This window comes from Haliotis asinina, chromosome 6 (genome assembly GCF_037392515.1).
Source record: "Haliotis asinina isolate JCU_RB_2024 chromosome 6, JCU_Hal_asi_v2, whole genome shotgun sequence".
Taxonomy (NCBI): Eukaryota; Metazoa; Mollusca; class Gastropoda; order Lepetellida; family Haliotidae; genus Haliotis; species Haliotis asinina.
In genome coordinates this window covers 70,231,830-70,252,402 of record NC_090285.1, presented here as the reverse complement: position 1 = coordinate 70,252,402, position 20,573 = coordinate 70,231,830, and the positions used below count along the sequence as shown (strand labels likewise).

At 43.4% G+C, this 20,573-nt stretch overlaps 1 protein-coding gene across 1 annotated transcript; it reads right to left on the bottom strand.

Annotated features, from left to right (window-relative positions):
* Positions 1–643: 643 nt before the first annotated feature.
* LOC137286428 (uncharacterized) lies at positions 644–20,341 on the bottom strand. The gene is made up of 7 exons (XM_067818284.1): positions 20,159–20,341; positions 9,352–9,765; positions 7,395–7,727; positions 7,249–7,284; positions 5,756–5,794; positions 5,164–5,254; positions 644–4,951 (listed from the first exon to the last, which is right to left on the bottom strand). Exons 1-7 carry the CDS (start codon positions 20,211–20,213, stop codon positions 4,702–4,704), a joined length of 1,218 nt encoding a protein of 405 aa, XP_067674385.1. The 5' UTR covers positions 20,214–20,341; the 3' UTR covers positions 644–4,701.
* Between the last annotated feature and the right edge of the window lie 232 nt (positions 20,342–20,573).

The following is a 20,573-nucleotide window of genomic DNA, read 5'->3' as shown; positions in this document are numbered from 1 at the left end:
ACGATGGCGACGGTATACGTGACACGCAACAAGCTTATAATTACCTCTGTCGACGACAGTCGTCCCCTAAGACTAAGACCTTACTGGAGGGTTTGGGAACTCTCACTGATGTTCAACAATTATACCGACGATGGGAATGTGCCATTATTCCCTGAAAATTAATACACGCGGCGTGTTATTAAGGGCTGTCTTGACGTCTTATACTCTCAACTATTTCCAGTTTCAGGTTATGTTTTCCGCAACAGAGTTGTTGTTTTCGTTTGCGAGGTAGGCAATACGAATTGTCCCGTAATATCACCCATTACTAGGAGTGGGAGATCTGGGGTTTAACAAAGTCACAAATGTGTGTTTAGGTTGGAAGGGGGCCCAGTATGTCAGTGATACAGAATTTCAGTTAAATCAAGACGTGTAAGCGTATTTTTCCTAGCTACAAAAGTATCTTTTACTGCGTGTGATCTCTCCTGCCTTTAAACATGGAAGTGACACGATACCGCAAAAGTCGGTGTATTCATTGAACTCAGATTGTTGTTAAAGACAATACCGGTATGACATTCACCTAGTCATTTTGATCACTTGTAACATGTCACGTGACCTGAGATAAACATTGATTTGTTTAAGCGTCGTTGAAAAGGAACAAGATTCATGATACTAACAAGAATATATTGACAGGATTAGAGTCCATATAAGATGGATGACATGACGTGAATCACATTACAGCACAGGATTAGAGTCCATATATGATGACATGACGTGAATCACATTACAGCACAGGATTAGAGTCCATATCTGATGACATGACGTAAATCACATTACAGCACAGGATTAGAGTCCATATATGATGACATGACGTGAATCACATTACAGCACAGGATTAGAGTCCATATATGATGACATGACGTGAATACACATTACAGCACAGGATTAGAGTCCGTATATGATGACATGACGTGAATACACATTACAGTACAGGATTAGAGTCCATATATGATGACATGAGGTGAATCACATTACAGCACAGGATTAGAGTCCATATATGATGACATGACGTGAATCACATTACAGCACAGGATTAGAGTCCATACATGATGACATGACGTGAATCACATTACAGCACAGGATTAGAGTCCATATATGATGACATGACGTGAATACACATTACAGCATAGGATTAGAGTCCATATATGATGGCATGACGTGAATCACATTACAGCACAGGATTAGAGTCCATATATGATGACATGACGTGAATCACATTACAGCACAGAATTAGAGCCCATATATGATGACATGACGTAAATCACATTACAGCACAGGATTAGAATCCATATATGACGACATGACGTGAATCACATTACAGCACAGGATTAGAGTCCATATATGATGACATGAGGTGAATCACATTACAGCACAGGATTAGAGGCCATATATGATGACATGACGTAAATCACATTACAGCACAGGATTAGAGCCCATATATGATGACATGACGTAAATCCCATTACAGCACAGGATTAGAATCCATATATGACGACATGCCGTGAATCACATTACAGCACAGGATAAGAGTCCATATATGATGACATGAGGTGAATCACATTACAGCACAGGATTAGAGGCCATATATGATGACATGACGTAAATCACATTACAGCACGGGGTTAGAGTCCATATATGATGAAGAATAAGCTGTCTACAACTGCAGATATATCATCATTAATATAATCAAGGTGATTGCAAGCGTATAACCAGCAGATCAAGCATGCCATCACTATGTTACAAAGCTGAAACACTGCTGAGTGAAGCGTTAAGCAGCCAGTAAACAAACAAAAATGTTTTCTTTCACGGAAATGTAAAAGAAGAGATCCTGATTTCCCAAAGAAAACCTACTCCCACTAAACTATTATCTGCCATGTTGCAGCCATGCATTGTCCCAGGTGGCGTTTTACTGAGACTGCTTCGTTAACTAACATGGTATGTTTACGTTTTGTGAGAAAGTAAAGACCACTAACATCTCCAAAGAATAGTTCCATTAAATAGAAGTGGTCAGGTCAGATACAAGGACGTCTCTCGTACGTTATTTCCGGGTGATACAAACAGTCATCAACATTCTGAAACTTGTACGGTTAAAGTGTTTCGACAGTAGATTTGTAGATCTAACAACGTAATTCTCCAATATCATACAGTAACATGTAGATCCACTACAAAAAACGCCCGGTCGGGCAACATCTGACAAGTAAAATAATGTAATGTACATGTAAAGTTACACTGACCATGACTCTCAAACGTCAGTAGTCAAAACATTCACAGGAAGTATAAGGTTCGTGTAGGACACAGTGTTACCTCTGGGGAAATATCATAACTGATGGAGTGAGTGAGTTTAGTTTTACGCCGCTTTTAGCAATAATCCAGCACTATCACGGTGACATAATTAAAAGAAGTTACAAAGTTGACAGGTATTACGTAAATAAAGCGATAACAGACTGATAAGTGACAAGTGATAAACAAAAACATGAACGCGATGTAGAATATTCCACTAGACTGACATGCTATACACTAGAACAATGAACTGAACATTCCATTAGACTGACATGCTATACACTGGAACAATGAACTGAGTATTCCATTCGAGTGACATGCTATACACTAGAACAATGAACTGACTATACCACTAGACTGACATGCTATACACTAGAACAATGAACTGACTATTCCACTAGACTGACATGCTTTACACTAGAACAATGAACTGAGTATTCCATTCGAGTTACATGCTATACACTGGAACAATGAACTGACTATAGAACTAGACTGACATGTTATATATTAGAACAATGAACTGACTATTCCATTCGAGTGACATGAACAATGAACTGAGCATTCCACTAGACTGACATGCTATACACTGGAACAATGAACTGAACATTCCACTAGACTGACATGCTATACACTAGAACAATAAACTGACTATTCCATTCGAGTGACATGAACAATGAACTGAACATTCCACTAGACTGACATGCTATACACTAGAACAATGAACTGAACATTCTACTCGAGTGACATGCTATACACTGGAACAATGAACTGACTATTCCACTAGACTGACATGATATACATTGGAACATTGAACTGTTGCATGAACTGAACATTCCACTAAACTACTGTCTGAAATAGACAAAAACTGTTGTAGGCTCTTACTCTGTGTCCCTAAAATTTACACAGCTGCAAATAACATATGTCGAAATACCCACTTCGGCCCAACTGGGCTTTCAGTTGGATGAGTCAGAGGATATCCAGGTTAGGATGAAATGCGGTGTATTCCAGAAAAGTAGAATTTTTGTTGAAATGTACGTGCTGCCTACAGGCAAAGATGTTTTGGGCTTGTTTGAGTGAGCTGATTCACACCTTACGTGTCTTTGTTTCATAATTTTTATGTTGGGATATAAAAAAGAGTATATCTGATAACCACAGACACACGTCGTATTAAATGTCTCAAAATATATAGGCGACATGACCACCCGAATATCGACAGGACTGGATATGATTTGTAAATTGTTATGATATAACATGTATTTCCCCAGTTCCATTCCTCTGTAGGATAATCATATTGTTATAGTGCAAATATTTCACGCATAATAACTATACTATTCAAAATGCATAAGAATTCATAAATATACCTATATTGCAATTTTTCTTTCTTGCAAACGAACCAACCATCGTCTGCGACAACCGTCTCTGGTTTCGCTTTTGAGACGACCCTCCCTATTTCTTTCATTGTATAGTGACAGTGAGACGCAGTGGCAGCTACATCCTTAATAGTATGAAAGTATGAAAGTTATTATATTTTACGTCAGGTTTCGTTTACAGTGACGCTAAGTCTAATTTCAAAATGGACACGTAAAAGTGGCCTTTGTAATACAATATGATCGCATACTGATTTGCATTGAGCCACGATCTTCTCCAAATAAGTCGCTTTAGACTTTGAAAACAAAACCCAGATTTCTCCTGTCTGCACTAACGTCTTCTCGTTCAAGTCCTTTATCACGTTTCTTATCTCCCTACCACTGGAACTGTAGTTCGTAGTTAGGTAGAATTTTTTTTCTATTTCTATTTCTTTCTTTAGTGTAGCCGTTGAGGATTAACGATAAAATACATTTGTTTCCCGTTTTTGCGAAATGAATTGATTGTGTCCGTGTTTCAAAGCGATTGTAATCTCGGCATTATATTTATTTATAGAAACAGCATAAAATAGTCATTTTTGTCCTATCATCAGGAAATATTTAAACAATTCTTAAAAAACAGGGAAGAACTTAAAGTTTTGTTGTAAATGACCGATATTACAAACAGATGTCAAAATATGTCAAGTTTCTAGACGTGTAGGATTCCGTCTGACCAACTGGATGAGGACTAGTATTTTTACCTTTTGATGTTCGTCTAAACATAGAACAATATTCTGGGTGCCTCATCCAAGATGATCATAAGATGCTGAAACGTTACATGCCGTAAAGTTACATGCCGTAAAGTTACATGGCGTAAAGTTACATGACGTAAATAAAACCATTTCCACAGTCATAAGTAATCGACTGCAGCGTTCCGACCGTATGATGTCTACGGTTAAACAAATCATTTATTCATTTTTCTTCCGTGGTATGTTATGTCTAAAAACATTAACTATTCCATGTTAAAGCAGTTTTTGTTATGTTAGTTCTCTATTCCCCCGTCGGTGTTGGCTCGGAGCTTGTTCTGGTCAATAGTAAGGTTTGATAAAGACATAGGGTTGTCGGAATCTTTCTTGCAACTGGCCCTGGCACCCTGGCTCCAGGTTGAGGGTTGGCGAGAGGGCACCGTCTCACGATGTTGATGGGGTAGAGAGTAGATTGGCTCAAAGGCATCATTCCCTTCTGGGGTAAACCGTGGGGAAGGCGAAACAGAGAGTGGACGTCCTCGTTTCCTGGATGAAATAGTGAAATAAAATATATTATGTTGATGGTTTCTACTTTTCTGTTTTTACAAAGATCTTGTGTTTCGACTGATTTGTCATTTTGCCGAGAACGTATTACACGTAAATCAACGAAGCATTTTCAGAGCAAAGATGTACATGTCTATGATCACACCAGTGACTGTGATAACAGTGATAACACAGGTATCTGCAGTAGTGCCCACCTTTTCAAGCACAACATTGAGATGATCCCAAAACCCACGAAACCAGCACAAAAGCCAATCGCAAGGAAAATCAGTTTCAAGTCTGGTCCATCTGCAAGAGTTTGACAACAGCGAATACATTAATACGGAGTCATATATGACACCAGACAGTCTGACAACAGTGAACACATTAATACCGAATCATGTATGATACCAGACAGTTTGACGACAGCATAATACATTAATACGGAATCATATGTGACAGCAGACAGTTTGACACCAGCGAACACAGTCATATATGACTACAGACAGTTTGACCATGAACGTGAACACCGATAGATAAACCACAGACCTCATGTCTTTGAGAGAATTAAAGATTTTATAAATAAATGAAAAAGGTGAGATTACCCCGACGCGAAATGCTTCTCAGTACAATAATTAATATGTACCGGGAAGCATTTCGAATCGGGGAGTCAACTCAAAACAATATCACATTTTCTTTTACAAAGTAATCTTCGCAAAACCACGAGGGTCTGTGACTTCACTATGTACATGTGAAAATAGAGGGAATAACATCGAGACACTTAACAATCCACCTCGAGAGTGACCTCACCTGATCTCTTGTCCGGAGCTCTTTTCGCTGCCCTTGCTTCTGAAACATTAACGATCGACAACGCAACTGACACGAAATTTAGTTGACAAGCGCCACTTCACATGCTTGAGAATTACTATTCAACGTTATGTACCAGAATATGAATCGTTGTAACGTGTCATTCGCTCCTTCTTCGTGACACACAGTGAGGTTTGCAGAAATGGTTAGTGTAAGCATATTTATTTACAAAGTGAAAAAGATCAGGGGCAAGTTTTTGCAACTTCTAAAACCCCTCTCCATGAACATTTCCAAAAACAACAGGCATGGAGGACGAGTGACAGTTAGGGGTACTATTACTGCACAAAAGGTACAGAGAAAGAAGAGTGCTCTCCTCCATTGATTTGAATTCGCAAAACCTCGGTAATTCCCGTACATCATGCGTGTCTCAAATTTTGGAGATAAGGAATTCCTAACACGAGGCTCAAAATGGATTCACACATTCCTAGCGGGTAACATGGAAATGTAAGCAGGGTACACTGAACATAGTAGAAGAGTGCTCAGCCAGTCTGAGAACAACATCGATGTGTAAGACACAGACATAAGTCAGTTTGAGACAGTAGACTTGCTGAATTTAAGAACGTTAGTGCTCATACGGGTACTTATATTTCTTTAGACATACATGTCACCTCTAACAGTTGTTTAGATTCTATGGTGTTACAAAACTGGCAGTTACGATAACCTTAACAATCGTATAGAAAGTACTGATTGATATTTTTAAGAATTGTCTTGATGGTGCACGTAAAATCATTAACGTAGGTATAATAGATTTAGATCATGTTTTCAATCTAAAACTGTACTGATTCGTCCTGAGGAGCCTTGATTGAACAAAACACGAAGGGAAGCTGAAAGAACTGACAGTGAAAGTGATCGATATTCGACTTATTAAAACAGAAATAAACAGCATGAAATATAATTCAAAAGGAAATTTTTATTCCAGTCTTGATGATTTTATTATTTAATTACAATTTTATTATAAACCCTCTTATTGGAAAATGCTGCGAAACATTTGGGTGCAGGAACTTCCGTTTTTGCTCGCAAACAGAATCCTATTGATGGCGACTCGTCTTTATTCTCAGATATGGATAATCATAGTGAGTGAGTGAGTTTAGCACTGAAGGCTGCTAAAGGCCTATTCTACCCCGGACCTTCACGGGTCAGTTTATCACAATGCCCCAGCAATAGGAGAGCAGGGATTTTGCTCCAAAATGTGCCTATAGACCTGCACGATTAACTCTCTGTTTTAATGTCTTGTAACAAAATACACTATGTAGACAACTTAAGCATTAAGAATGAGGACCATTCTTAAGAACTTAATCAATTTGTATAAGCGACGTTTCGACATAGATGGCGTTGTATATCCATAAATATAGTCCTCATTCTTATTCTATCCAGCTTCTAGAATGCCAGTCAAAGACGTTTAAGCATAAGACAGGTGGAAATAGAGAAGGACGCACCCTCACACGTGACTGTGACTTGAGTACTGTTGTAACCTGAGGAAAAGGAAGCTAATTAGGACATGGAAGAAATCTTTTTCCGTTATGAACATTTCAGTTATCAACCCACGCTATAGATTCAGTGCTGTGTGGTGTAAACTAATTACCTTGCACTCTCATCCATATCTTGTCAGGGACATAGTCTTGGACAACATCCAGGTGTAGACTCCACTCTGTCTGGCTCATCCTAATCTCCTTCATGTAGTGGACTGTCTGCTGACCACCGTGGGCTGTGTACACTGACCCTGTCTTGTCACTGATAGACAGTCCTGTCCTGTTGCTGTTGCCCAGTCTCACGTCCAGTAGGGTGACGTTACTCGCTCCTCCGCTGACTGTACATGTGCAGGTGCTTGTTCCCAGAGCTGACACCCTCAGTCGGTTGATGCTTATATGGACCTCCTTGTCTGTCTGGGTCTTCCTCTCGCACAATACGATCTGCTCTGGAATAAAGTGTTTTTCTTGTCAGAGAAACTTCTAATTCTAATTGTCAGAGTGCCATACACATTATCGTGTATAATTACAATTATCTTGAACTGTGCTGGCCCACATTTAAATAAGTTCTAAGTTACCTACTTACTGACAATTATCTGGAAGGTGGGGGTATCCTATCGGTTAAAGCATATATGATTTCTGCACTTTGGACATGTTCCGACCTCGAGCATTGTTGTTGAGCATCTAGATGCGCAGGCAACTTTCACTGCAAACCGACATTCGAAATCCAGTCAGGTTTCTGTTGACGTTAATGCTTGAACTTCACCCTTAAGTTTCACCCAGGCCATGCAATTCCATATTAGTAATGCAAAACACACGAACACGTGTAGAACACAGGGTGTGATGGTTTAGCACAGATATATAGTTAATTAGGTCAGCTTCAATGCAACCACCTGAACCAGACATGAAATCAACCATTGAAGTCAAAGTATATCTGTCATGTGGATCTATGGACAAAGTTCCATAGGACTAGAGGGATCACCTCAGCCCAGTGTGTCTTGGAATATTCAAGCAGCAGTAGCCTCTGGTGTCAATGTTTACAGCTTTGTGGCCTCTTTCAACGAGGACTGAGCTGACTTAATGAGGTTGTGATGGGCGGCTCTTGCCACAGTTAACAGAGGCCTCGCGGATGTACAATTCCTGATGTTTCTGTTAGCGTGTACCCTGTTCTTGCAGGGAGGGTTTCTTCGTCATCATGTCTCAAATGTGTCTAGATGTATTCTGTCGTCTTCTGTCGTCGTCTTCTATTGACAGTTTCCGTTTCTCTCGCGGTTAAGAATATACTAGCTTAATTACATGAACGAGCTATTTTACACTGAAGCAGCAGTTTGGTGACACAATGCTTCATATTGACCCCAGTTAATGTTCTGTGGAAGAACAACATTCACGTTTATTTGTCCAGTTCGGGATTTTCATTCTCAGCAGTCTCTGTCCAACCTGTCTTTCGAGAACTTGACAGTTAACAATCACATATGAGATGTGTAAACATGTCACTGCAAGGCGGACAGGGTAATATTTCAAACAAAGTCACTATCCAAAGGAGACAGCATGTGTGCTGTATCTGCTCCAGTGTGGGTAGGACCGAAACCCCAGGGACTCCCAAGGCTACTTAACTTGTCATCTTATGTACAAAATCACATACCATCACTTTAAAACGTCGCTTAAGCATTGTATTCACTTTATCAATACATACTAGTACTATCTGAAGTTCAAATAATTTCCGTCACTGTCTTGACTGGAAAATAATTGAGAGTGTATACACACAGGTCAAAGGAGGCTTTGTTGAGTACGTTCGGTAATAATTGAAAAAGAACACAGGTCAATGTCAACAATATACATTGTAATGAATAAAAGTTTTGAATAGTACAGTAATCAGCTCCAGATATTACTATTTAAGTTGTGTACATTCATTGGTCTGTATGGTGCGATCCTTACTTTTAATGTTCAATAATAACTGAAAATAGCCATAGATCAACATTATAGATTGAAATGACATAGTTTTGAATATTACAGTTATCAACCGTAGAACGTAACAGAATGGTAAGCAATGGGTCTGTATGGTGAGATCCTTACCTTTAACACACTGATGCATTACCACCAGATGTGACGGTAGTCTCTTCCCCTTTCCGACAGGAAGGTCCCTGAGTCCAGCGATAGAGAACGTCATGTCACTCTCCAGGATACAGTACCTCTTCTGACTACACTCCTGCAGCACCTCCCTCACCACTGCCTCATAGGTCGTCTTCTCCTGCACATCCGAAGTGTTTAATAGGCATCTTCCAATGTCATGAAAGTTATCACGGACTGATTCACCACATGAAGTTGGGTCCTCATATTCTTCAGGTGAATGTACTCTTTGCAAGAGCGATGGTATCAAAAGTGTTTGATTTCTGGGACACTTGATCTCTTTACTCCCGTCCTTGTAACAAAGGTTGTTCGCTTGTCCTTTCAGGTCTGCAAGATTAACTTTTTCACAAACGATGGAACCTGAAATACAGCAGACGTCACTGAGCAAACTTCTCTGAAATATATCAGTGTGGAGAGTTAGTGACAAATCAGTTCGCCTTATCTTACGTTTTTTTAACAGGTAAACCGTAGAGAACCGGCCAGGAGCAAGCTATGTTACGCGTAACGGGATCAGAATGATCATACTCGGTTACAGGGCTGGCACATAAAACAACAGACAATAACCAGCAGAGCCGGGCCACCCGATTCATCGGGCCGACAATCGACACAGGGTATGCATGAGTAAGGTATAAATATTCTCTGACTGCACTCCTCTACTTGTTTGGCTGTACAAGTAGCGTTCAGATGCGTTACATTAGACTCTGAGTAACAGAGAGGCAGGTGAAAATGTTTGATGACGTTTGGTATCCTGTCCACTATAGGCACGAATCCAAAGTACGCGGTCCTCTTTTTGTCGCCCGAGTGAGTGAGTGAGTAAATGAGTGAGTGAGTGAGTGAGTGAGTGAGTTTGGTATCCTGCTTTAACCAGTATTCCAGTTACATTATGTAGCCTTTACTGGGCACCAAGCTCTGGCTTCAAGCCAACTATCTAACTCTGTCCTCTAGCATGACACATCAGCTGCTGGCTAACGTAACTGAGCGAGAGAAGAGACTCCCAGCGTAATAAACTTTGTGCAATATCTGTACGCCTTCATGAACATTATTGTTCGTAATCTAAGTTTTCGATAATAAAAAGGTCGCGTGTTCGTCAAGTTCCTCCAACAAAAGCAGGAGACAAAAAGTGTAATGATCAACAGAAGCCAGGAGTGCCAGGACACCCAAAGGCAGATAACGACAAATGAACTCCGGTGGCCAATCAGGTATCCCCCGGACCCACACGTCGACAAAATAGACACTTGACTCATGAACTCGTAATTTGTAGTTTATGATTGAAGATAACAAGTAAAATAACGTGAAGGACCTGAATTATAAACATTAGTAAGAATTCTACAGCGGAAGTAAATTTCAGACCTGCAGGGTCACGTGGACTAGTGCTGTGCCGTAGGTCACTGTACCTAATGAGCGTTATCAGTGCATTTGCACAAAGGAAACGGTTCACATCGATCGAAGGTGGTCCATCTGTAAAAGCAGTGATCAGATTTCCGAAGCACTTCTTGACAGATGCACACGACCTTAGAGTTGATGTGCGATCAAATTGTAATCAGAAAAGTGGAAGAAGATCCAGCTGCAATGGCAGAAACAAAACATCAAATTCTATCAAGCTGAGAATCTATCAGTAGTCAATAAACACAATGTCCCGGCCAGGAATGTCCACATAAACCTCAACTGCAAGCAACCCAACATCCTTAGTGTCCTTTGGGAAGAACGTGTACATGTCTCTTCCAGCGGAATGGTTAAAACAGGCAAAGACACATACATACTTGACATATCAAGGAACAATACAATACCACAGACCATTCGTCACAGTGAGTGAGAGAGCTTACTTTTACTTACAAATTAAAAATACATACAACGCAATCATTTGATAATGAATAAAAAGCTGTCAAAGTTTCCATGCAATGTGATGCCATCACTGACGCAAAATCACGCAGAGCGACAATGGTACTAATCAGCATTTCTGGTTTCTTCTGTTATGTACAATGTAAACGATAAAAACATATAAAAATAACCAGATAGTCACAATTATTCTGACTACTTACATCTCATATTTATGTACAAAAGATCCCTGAATCAAGGTAAGAGTCCTATCAAAATCCTGTGTACCATTGTCAGCGAAGCCCCCATTTTGAAAAAAATCGGTCATCGGTAGTGATGTCACACGTCAACACTTTTGCAACTCCTTTGAGGTGAATTTCGGTTGAACAAGAGAGAAAACAATGGCACTGTCATTCTGAGTGCTCTTTCAGTCTTTTGTTGTACATTTTACGCATCGTTCAGGTATGTTTCATGAAACTAATTCAGTGTCTCCATGTATATACTTATTCAACACAATATCACATGTGGATATAGGGTATGCGTTTTCATTCTTTGAAAGCTTTTGAGTGTTTTGATAATACTTTCATTGGAAATTGACTCATTATTAAAGTGTACTTTATCACATTTTAAGCCTCTACACAAGTGTTAGAAGATCACACGCAGCCGTTACTGCAACATCTGCTTTAGTTCCTGTGATGTACAATATTCAATACGCTGGGACTAATATTACAGTTTCAAATGATCAGGTTAATAAACAGCGATTCAGTAAAACTGATAATGTCAATGAAAATGATTTATACATTCTACATATTTGAAGGAATTGTCTTGTTCACTGAATTTCTTTGTGTCATTTTTATAGATAAAACATTTTTGTACATACTTATCAGGTAAGAAAGCCAATATTGCCCACTTGAGTGGCGCTTAATCAGTTTCTCTTATAACACAGTCTACACAAAGTAGAGACGCGAGGTCTACATACGGGCGGCAGGTCACCCAGGTCACGAGATGAGCTCTACCCGTCATTCCTTTACTAGAGACGAGCGAGTCAGGACGTGTTGCTTGTTGTTGTCTTAAGTCTTGCTTGTTGTTGGTGGGTCTGCTGACGATTTTACTCGTCAGCCGGCGTCCTTCTTGTACGTGCTACACTGGCGTCCCGATTGTGTCTAGGCTCGCGCTTGTGTGGCTCGTGCGCTCGAGCCCTTGTCGGACTTCTGCGTTCCTCGTTAGCGGATAGGCGGATAGGCGGATAGGCGGAGGACGGGCAAACCCTTCGCCTGGACGGACCCTCCGTTAGTTCTCTTAGCTATCGAACCCCTCCGCCTCTACGTGGAGAGACGAAGGACAGGCGACCCCTTCGCCGGGGCGGACCCTTCGTTAGTTCCCTTTATTATCGCACCCTCCGCCTCTGTGCGGAGTAGCGGAGGTCAGACGGACCCTCCGTCAAGGTGGACCCTTCGTTAGGCGGTTCTTCTGTCGTTCCCTCCGCCCCCAGTGCGGAATAGAGGAGGATAGGCGAATGTGATCGGACCCTTCGCTTGTGACGGAGCTTAAACGGACGTCCTCGGAGCTTAAACGGACGTCACCCCTTAGTAGCGAACCCTTTCGTCCGTTCCACCATGGTATTCGCCTCCTTCTGCACTCAGTGCGGCACTTGGAAGTCGGCTAAGTGGGACCCTCACACCTTGTGTAGGCTTTGCAAGAACCCCTGCGCCCTGATTAACACTTGCGCAGGGTGTGTTGTTACTAATATGTATTTTCTGTATATTTTTGTTATTAATTCAGTAATAATTATTATTGGGTAACAACATTTAGTGTTTTGAATATTAAATATGATGGGTCACATTTCGTTTTAATAGCTGGTCAACACTTTTAGCATTCTGGTTTTCCAGAATTTATCTGCTCCTAGTTTTCGATGTGTTTACTTCCGGGAGACTTATTCGAGGGCATTCTACAGTGTTGACGATGTTCGTTTGTGCCCGAACTTTTTGGAAGTGACTTAGTAAATATATATAAAGGCTGGTTGCCGTGTTGAGGGCGACACTCAAACTCATTCATATTTGCTGGAGTTACATCCAACGCTTGAAATCCCGTCAACGCCTGAATCTACATTATCTGCTGTCGCACCGATCGCTGTGTTTACATTTTGCCATAGCTGTTCTCTCTCACACGAAGACTTTGGTGAGTTTAATATATTATATTTTTGTGACCCATTTCTGATTTTGTTTCTCTTGAATTGTATTAATTTTGTAATCTGCATTGCTATATTGACTTGTGACTTTGTATACCTTGCTCTCGTTGCATAATAATAATATCTGAATATTTTTAACTTGTCTTTGTTCTTTTTTGCTGGTTCACAAGGGGATTTCTTACATTGTTCACGGTAAATTCTTAACCGTAACAGTGTGCAGTACTTAAGAAGAGTGAGAGGGAGGCTCACCGGAAGAAGCCGGCGCCTTCCACAGGTTCGCCGTTTCTTCGGCGGCGTCCAGATGATCGGTGACTTCCTCCCCCCTCCGTCCTCCTTCTCCCTCCGCCTCTGAGGTGTTAGCTATTCACGAGGAGGCAGAGGAATTCGACTCTCAGTCTGAACTTGAGTCGGACCCCATTAGGAATATGCCAGAGGGGAGCATTTCTTGCTCCCATTTCTGCTCTCCTCTTCGGCCTGTCCTGAGGGAGGACGTGGCCGTATCACCGGAGGTGAGGAAGGAGAAGAAGAGGAGCAAGGATATAAAAGTTAAGAAGACTTCTCCTTTCTGTTAAAGGACTAGTGGAATCCATCCTTGACCAACGTCTTGGTGCGTCCAAGCCGTCAGGTTCCTCTGAGGCCTCCGCTCCACTCCGCCCCCTTGCCTCCACGGCGACTCCTGGCCTGAGACAGACGCCTGTTCCCTCTCCTTCTCCCAGGTCCTCCCCTCCTCAGGAAGGAGTTCATTGACATAAGAGACCCTCCTCTTATTCCCATCCTTCCGGAAAGGGTAGGGATGACAGCGACCCTGTCCTTCCGGAATCTAACCTTCCAGTCTCTGGCTCTGCTTCTAGGCTGGAGGCTATTGCCGAATACACTGGCATGGTGTTGGCGGAGGTAGAGGACCAACCCTCCGCCCCGTCTAGGGCGAGAGGAGAGTCTTTCTGCCCTGAAGACTCAGTTCTCTCCCCTCGGAAGGTCCTCCCTCTACACCACTTCCTCGAAGCAGCTGCTAAGGAATTGAAGGAGGCTGTTGCCTCCGCCGGACCAGGTCACTTATCCCTCAGCTCCTCCTCTCGGACAAACAGAGGATTAGGTTTCCGGTAGCGAACTCGCCCATTCTGCTAGATCCTCCCTCCTTGGACGCGGACATCTCTCGAGTGGCATCTGCAGGCGTGCCGCACAAGGTGTCAGACAATCGCCTCATCCATTTCGACAAGGAGGCTAGATCCATCGTGGGGCTGAGCAACTATGGTGCTCATGCCTGCCAAGCTATGGCCACTTTTACCAAGGAGGCGGGGATGGAGCAGGGCGAGGAGTCTCTGTATAGGGCATTTGGAGCTGTTGCCGGTGGAGTGGCACAAGTCACCCTATCAGCTGCTAGAATTTCGGCCGCCATTATCAACCTAAGACGGGAAGGCTTCCTGGGGCGTACTAATCTGATTCCGGAGATTGGGGACTCCCTCCGTCACGCCTCAGTGTCCGCAGACACTTTGTTCGCGGGGGAGATCCCAGAAGTCCTCTGCACGCGCCATGAGATCCAGTAGCAGGATTTAACCAATCGGATCATGACAAGTGGCGGACCCTCCGCGGGCTCCACGCCCCCCAAGCGTCAGGGAGGTCCTCCAGCGGAACAGTCCACTCCTAGGAAGCGGACAGGGAAGGTGGACTTTCGGTTTGGAGGTCGTGGCCAAGAACCCACGAGCCAGTCTAACCAGCCCAGCCAGGCTAACCAGGGGTTCCAAACCCCCATCAAGAACACTCCCCGGAAACCGACCAAGGGTAAGTGAACCCCCCAAGAAGAATTAACTCTTGGTGCCCACCAGTCCTTCCACCACCTATCATTTCTCCGCTCGACGGGCCCGTTGGCGGCCGTCTGAGCCTCTTTGTCCCGAACTGGCGTCAGCTAGGACTAGACCCGTTCGTGTGTCGGATCCTGGAGGGGGGCCGGATCACTTCTCCGCTCCCTCTAACCTGCTCTTCAGTGGAACGTCTAATGGACTTGCTCAGGTTCCAACCCACCTTAGAACAGGTGGAGTCTCTTATCTCCAAGGGGGCAGTTCAGGAAATCCCCCTTCAGGATCTGACTCCCTGACTGTATTCCCCCGTTTTTGTCAGGCCCAAACGCACCTCGGGGAAATGGCGTCCGATTCACGACCTGAAGGAGTTCAACTCCTCCTACCTCGAACAGCCGCCATATTTTTTACTCTTGACCATTCCATCAGTCATGCGGTTGCTGGAGCTCTCGGACTACATGGTGTCCCTCGACCTCCAGGATGCGTACCTGCACATCCCCATTCACTTGGCGGACCGCAGGTACCTCCGTTTCACTTTCAATGAAATGTCCTCCCGTTCGGAATTTCCTCCACTCCATGGTTGTTCACTCGTGTGACTCAACCCATCGTCCAGTTTCTCCACGAACTCCAGTTACAATTCCTCATGAACCCGGATGATGGGTTTGCTCACAGCCCTTCGCCCTCCATTTGCGAGGCGCAACGGCACCTCGTCATCCACGTCCTTCGACGCCTAGGGCGGTTAGTGAACCTGGATCTAGTACCATCCACCACTCCAATACCTAGGCGCCATACTGGATGCAGAAGCCTTCAAGGCCTTCGTACCCAAGGAGCGGATGACAAGGCTAGCGCCCCTAATGACTCGTGCACTATCACAGCACCTGTCCCTCAGGCAGTGGACGACAACGTCCTCAGAGGAGTTCCCCTAAGGATACCTCCCCTGACCAGTCACCTTTTCATGGACGCTCAAGGATGGGGCGTTCACTTGGGGTCGGACCAGACGGCAGGTACCTGGTAGGCAGACCGGAGGGACCTACTCCTAAGCAAACCGAGCGGCCATTTTCACGAAAACCCTCAGGTATTCAATCTGCACGTTTGGCTTGTATTCAAAGGGTGCTCAGGAAGAGCGGATACTCCAATGGAGTAGCGTCCGCCCTGGCTTCCTCGCAGAGGAAAACCACTCAGAAGCTCTACGACTTCCAGTGGGGCTCCTTTCCCACCTTCTGTGAGGACCACGGCGTGGAGGCGGATTCTGCCACTCTGCCCCAGATATCTGACTATATGGTTCACCTGCGCAACGTCAGAGAGCTCAAGGCCTCGTCCATTAACACCAATTTGGCGGCAATCATGTCCGTTGTAAGGAAGAGGTCGCCGGGACTGGACATTTCGGTGCTGAGGGAACTAATCAAGTCTTTCCGACAGGCGGAGGGTCAGCGCAAGCCGTGGGCTCCTGAGTGGGATTTGGCGGTGGTCCTTGACCACCTCAAGTTAGATTATTATGAGCCTCTGGACGAGGCTCCCATCCCCCAAGTCACTGTCAAAACCACCTTTCTAGTGGCCATATCTTTAGCGGCCCGAATATCGGAGTTTCACGCTCTTCAGGCGGACCTCCTGAGATTCGAGGCCGCAGACGGAGGGTCTGCGTCCCTGGGATTAGCCCCCGTCTGCAAAAACAAAAAGGCTTCCGTATCGGTTCCTTAGGGCCGTTGGTAGACCCTGCAGAGGAGGGAGCGCTCTCTCTGTGTCCCGTCAGGGCTCTCCGAGCATATACCGGCCGCACCCGCTCCCTCAGACAGGGGCGGTGGAGGCTCTTCCTCCCTCACTCCCAGAGGAGCAAACGTGAGATTGACAGGAGGGCACTTGGGGTCTACCTTCGGTCCGCCATTATAGAGGCCTACAAGAGTCAGGACAGGCCAGTTCCGCCTCGAACTAACCCACACGAGATTAGGGTCGTCTCGGTCACCATGCCTTATCATCACAACATTGCGGTGGCGGACATCATGGCGGGCTGCTTCTGGAAGTTTGGTTTGGTGCTCGCCAACCACTATTTAAGAGCCCTCTCCAACGAGGATCTGGGGGGCATTTCCAGACTAGGGCCCCAGGTCTTTGCCCAGCAAAGAACGGGGGATCCTCACCCTTTGAGTCGGAGCGGTGTTCCTCCTCCTTAGGAGGCCTACATTCCCCCTCCTCTCAATAGGTCCCAAGCTGGGGACCTCAGCTCCCCACCTTTGTTTGTGTTAATAAACAAGTCCGTTGCTTATCTCCACTCCTTCGGTGTTGTGCTGTCTTTTATCGTGTTGGGTTTCCATTCCGGGGTTGCCGTCCGCTCTCCCCTCCTTAGCGGAAGTGTCCGGGCAGCGGTTCGTGTCCCACCCGCCCTCTAGTGCGGGGACGGATGCTTCCGCAATGTCGCACCCCTCAGGGTGTCTTGGTTCTTCTTTACGTAGAGACAAACGGCGAGGTCTAGCGTCCACGCTCTCAGCCCTCCGCCTCTGTTGGCTTGGGCAATGTTGGCTTTCTTACCTGATAAGTATGTAAAAAATATAACATTTTATATTAAATGTCATTTTTATACTTACCTGGTAGATAGCCAGCTATCGGGAGTTACCGCCCAGCCTCCCCTCCTGAGGGTTTTATTAACTATGATTACCAGGTTTTATTAACTGCCTCGCTGGGTAAGGGAATGACGGGTACAGGTCATCTCGTGATGACCGCCCGTATGTTGACCTCGCGTCTCTACTTTGTGTAGACTGTGCTGTGAGAGAAATTGATTAAGCACCACTCAAGCGGGCAATGTTGGCTTTCTACCAGGTAAGTATAAGAAATGACATTTAATAAAAAATGTTATATTATGAATATTGATTGACCAGGTGCGAGTTTGTCAAAAACGTTTGGTGATTCATTATCATTGTTTTCGATAATACAATCAATTCGAATTCGATTAAAACATATTGTGATGGTAGGATATCTAACTCACACTATATTTATAAGAAAATTGTTGAAAGATATAAACCAGGTAATGTCTTAATTTGGACAAGCCTCACGTCCATATTCTAATAGTTCCATACTGAAAAAGCGATCTCTTTGTACCTTTCATTGCATATTTATGAAGAGACATTATTACATAACCATAAGAGGAAAAGTTTGTATCCTAAATAAATATTCAAAAAAATATTCAGGTGTTGTGAAATATTAATTTTCATTTAAGCTAAATTGCTGCCAGACAGGTGCGTCTGTTGCTCACAATAAGATGCGTAGTAAAACCGCCTAATTGTTGATATTTTCTGGACAAAATTTCAATGGTAAAACCATTCATTTTATGTTTTGTCTAAAGAGTGTTGAACTCTGAAGAAGAAGCTGAGACCTTTCACATAAACAATGGAAATCCGATGAGATATATACTAATCAGCAGACCAGTGTCGTCTTTTTCCGAAGTCACAAAATGCACTAAACATGCCATGACGTCAGCAAAAAATGCTGTATTATTTTCAGAAATTTCAATACGTTTATAGATATGGCTATTATTCTGTTACAAATGATGAGGAATTCGTCAAAACACAAAAGCAGGAGAAGATGAGAATCGAAGCACCAATGTATCGTATAGGGTATCCGCTTACATTGGGGAAGTTTGGAATAGTTTGGTTCACTGTGAACAAAATATAATGAAAAGATACTGTCCGTATCCCAAGCAACTTCTCTCCATGTGATCTGAGTTACACTGATCTAATTGTACATCATAGCGGAGTTATGCCCCCTTATCTTTACACGTGCATGACCTCTCTGTCGACGTTTGACGTCAAAGAAGAAAATCCATATTTGGCATTTATGGTGGCCCATTTTTAATGTTGAGCGTATAGCGTTGTGCATTAGCACAAAAATCCATTTCATATACACTTATGTCGTTCAGACATCAGCCTGTAAAAAGAATGGTAGCGTAGTGCTTTTATTGGTGCACGATGAAAAATGGAGGAATTAACTGTTTTTTAGCGCAAGCACAGGTTTTGGACAACATTTAGCAGTGTCTATTTCTCAAACCCATGAGGGTCGAAGTTATAGATATTCTACCTTTCTGTGTAATTTGATAGCCGTACGCAGATCCAGGACCAACCCAGCACAAACCTCACACAACGTTCACTTTTCAAACCTTATGAAAATGTGCGCCTGAAAAAAAAAATCGGGATCCAGGGGATAAGTTGTATTTAGAAGTTGATATGATGAAGAGGAACACTTTTCATGGACATACAACTTCTTTGTTGTTGTGGATGTGACGTTTCTGTGTAGACGTTAACAACGTACTTGCTTGATAACGGTGTTACAGTCTACGCCGAAACGTCTCACCCATGCAATACAGACGTACGCGTTGTCTAGCCATTGCTAAACCATACTGCTAGCCTGCCTCTTGTCGCGACATGCGCGTTAAGTCATCAGTTTTTAATCTAACACTCTGTATCCGACTGACGACCCTTTGGTTCACTGGGTCTCATGTAGTTTTACTAATGTAGAGTTTCAGAATTTCACAGTGTCATGTTCTGGCGTCACAGTGAATGGTCATGTTCTGGCGTATCGACTGTTCGACCGGTGGTGGCGTATTCCGTGTCAAGCATAGACAAGAGATAATTTCAGCTCGAACACATCAGGACAGTTAAAAACTCGATGCCGTAAAAGCTCTTAATCATTAAAGGACGGTGGGATAGCCTAGTTGGTAAAGCGTTGGCACGCCGAAGCCCCGGGTTTGATTCTCCACATGGGTACAATGTGTGAAGCCCATTGCCGGTGTACCTAACTGGTATATCCCTGGTATGTTGCCGTTTGTTTTAAAGACAGATGATCAGTGGCAGAATGTGGATAGGATAATGTGATTGCAAAGTAACATTTGACACAAATACTATACAGAACGAATAGTAAGACGTTTAGCTGGAGTTTGTTCTGTAAGGAGGCATACGAATAGACATGTACTCACACAGACAGGAGTTCACCAGTAACACCATTAATCCCAACACTCTGACTGTCTCCATGGCGGACGACAAGTGATGTGATGATATCAGTTTACATTTCCCTTTGAAATCTGATTTTACATTAGGTTATTAGCTGTATTTGCTCAACATCATTTGGTGGTTTCACTTGGCATGTCCGCGTCGTTTGTTAGATTAGGCAGTCGGTTTCAGATGTGACAATAATTTCAGTCTCTCTCACGAGAAACTATGCCACTCAAAGTATGCTTAGGATCGCGTTTTCATGATATCAGTAAATAATGCAACAAATACACGTCGAAGAATCCCTGTACACAATTTTAGGTAACTATTAAAGAACTGAGAAAGAATATTTTGTTCTTTTATCATGGTAAAATACCAGTACAATCACCAATGACTGAAGGG

Bases quoted from the DNA above. Each gene is read 5' to 3' on its own strand.
- LOC137286428 (XM_067818284.1), bottom strand. From the start codon at position 20,213: ATGGAGACAGTCAGAGTGTTGGGATTAATGGTGTTACTGGTGAACTCC. The intron at 9,766-20,158 runs GTGAGTACATGT...GCTGTATTTCAG, and splicing joins ACTGGTGAACTCCTGTCTGT to GTTCCATCGTTTGTGAAAAA. The intron at 7,728-9,351 runs GTAAGGATCTCA...ACTTTATTCCAG, and splicing joins AATGCATCAGTGTGTTAAAG to AGCAGATCGTATTGTGCGAG.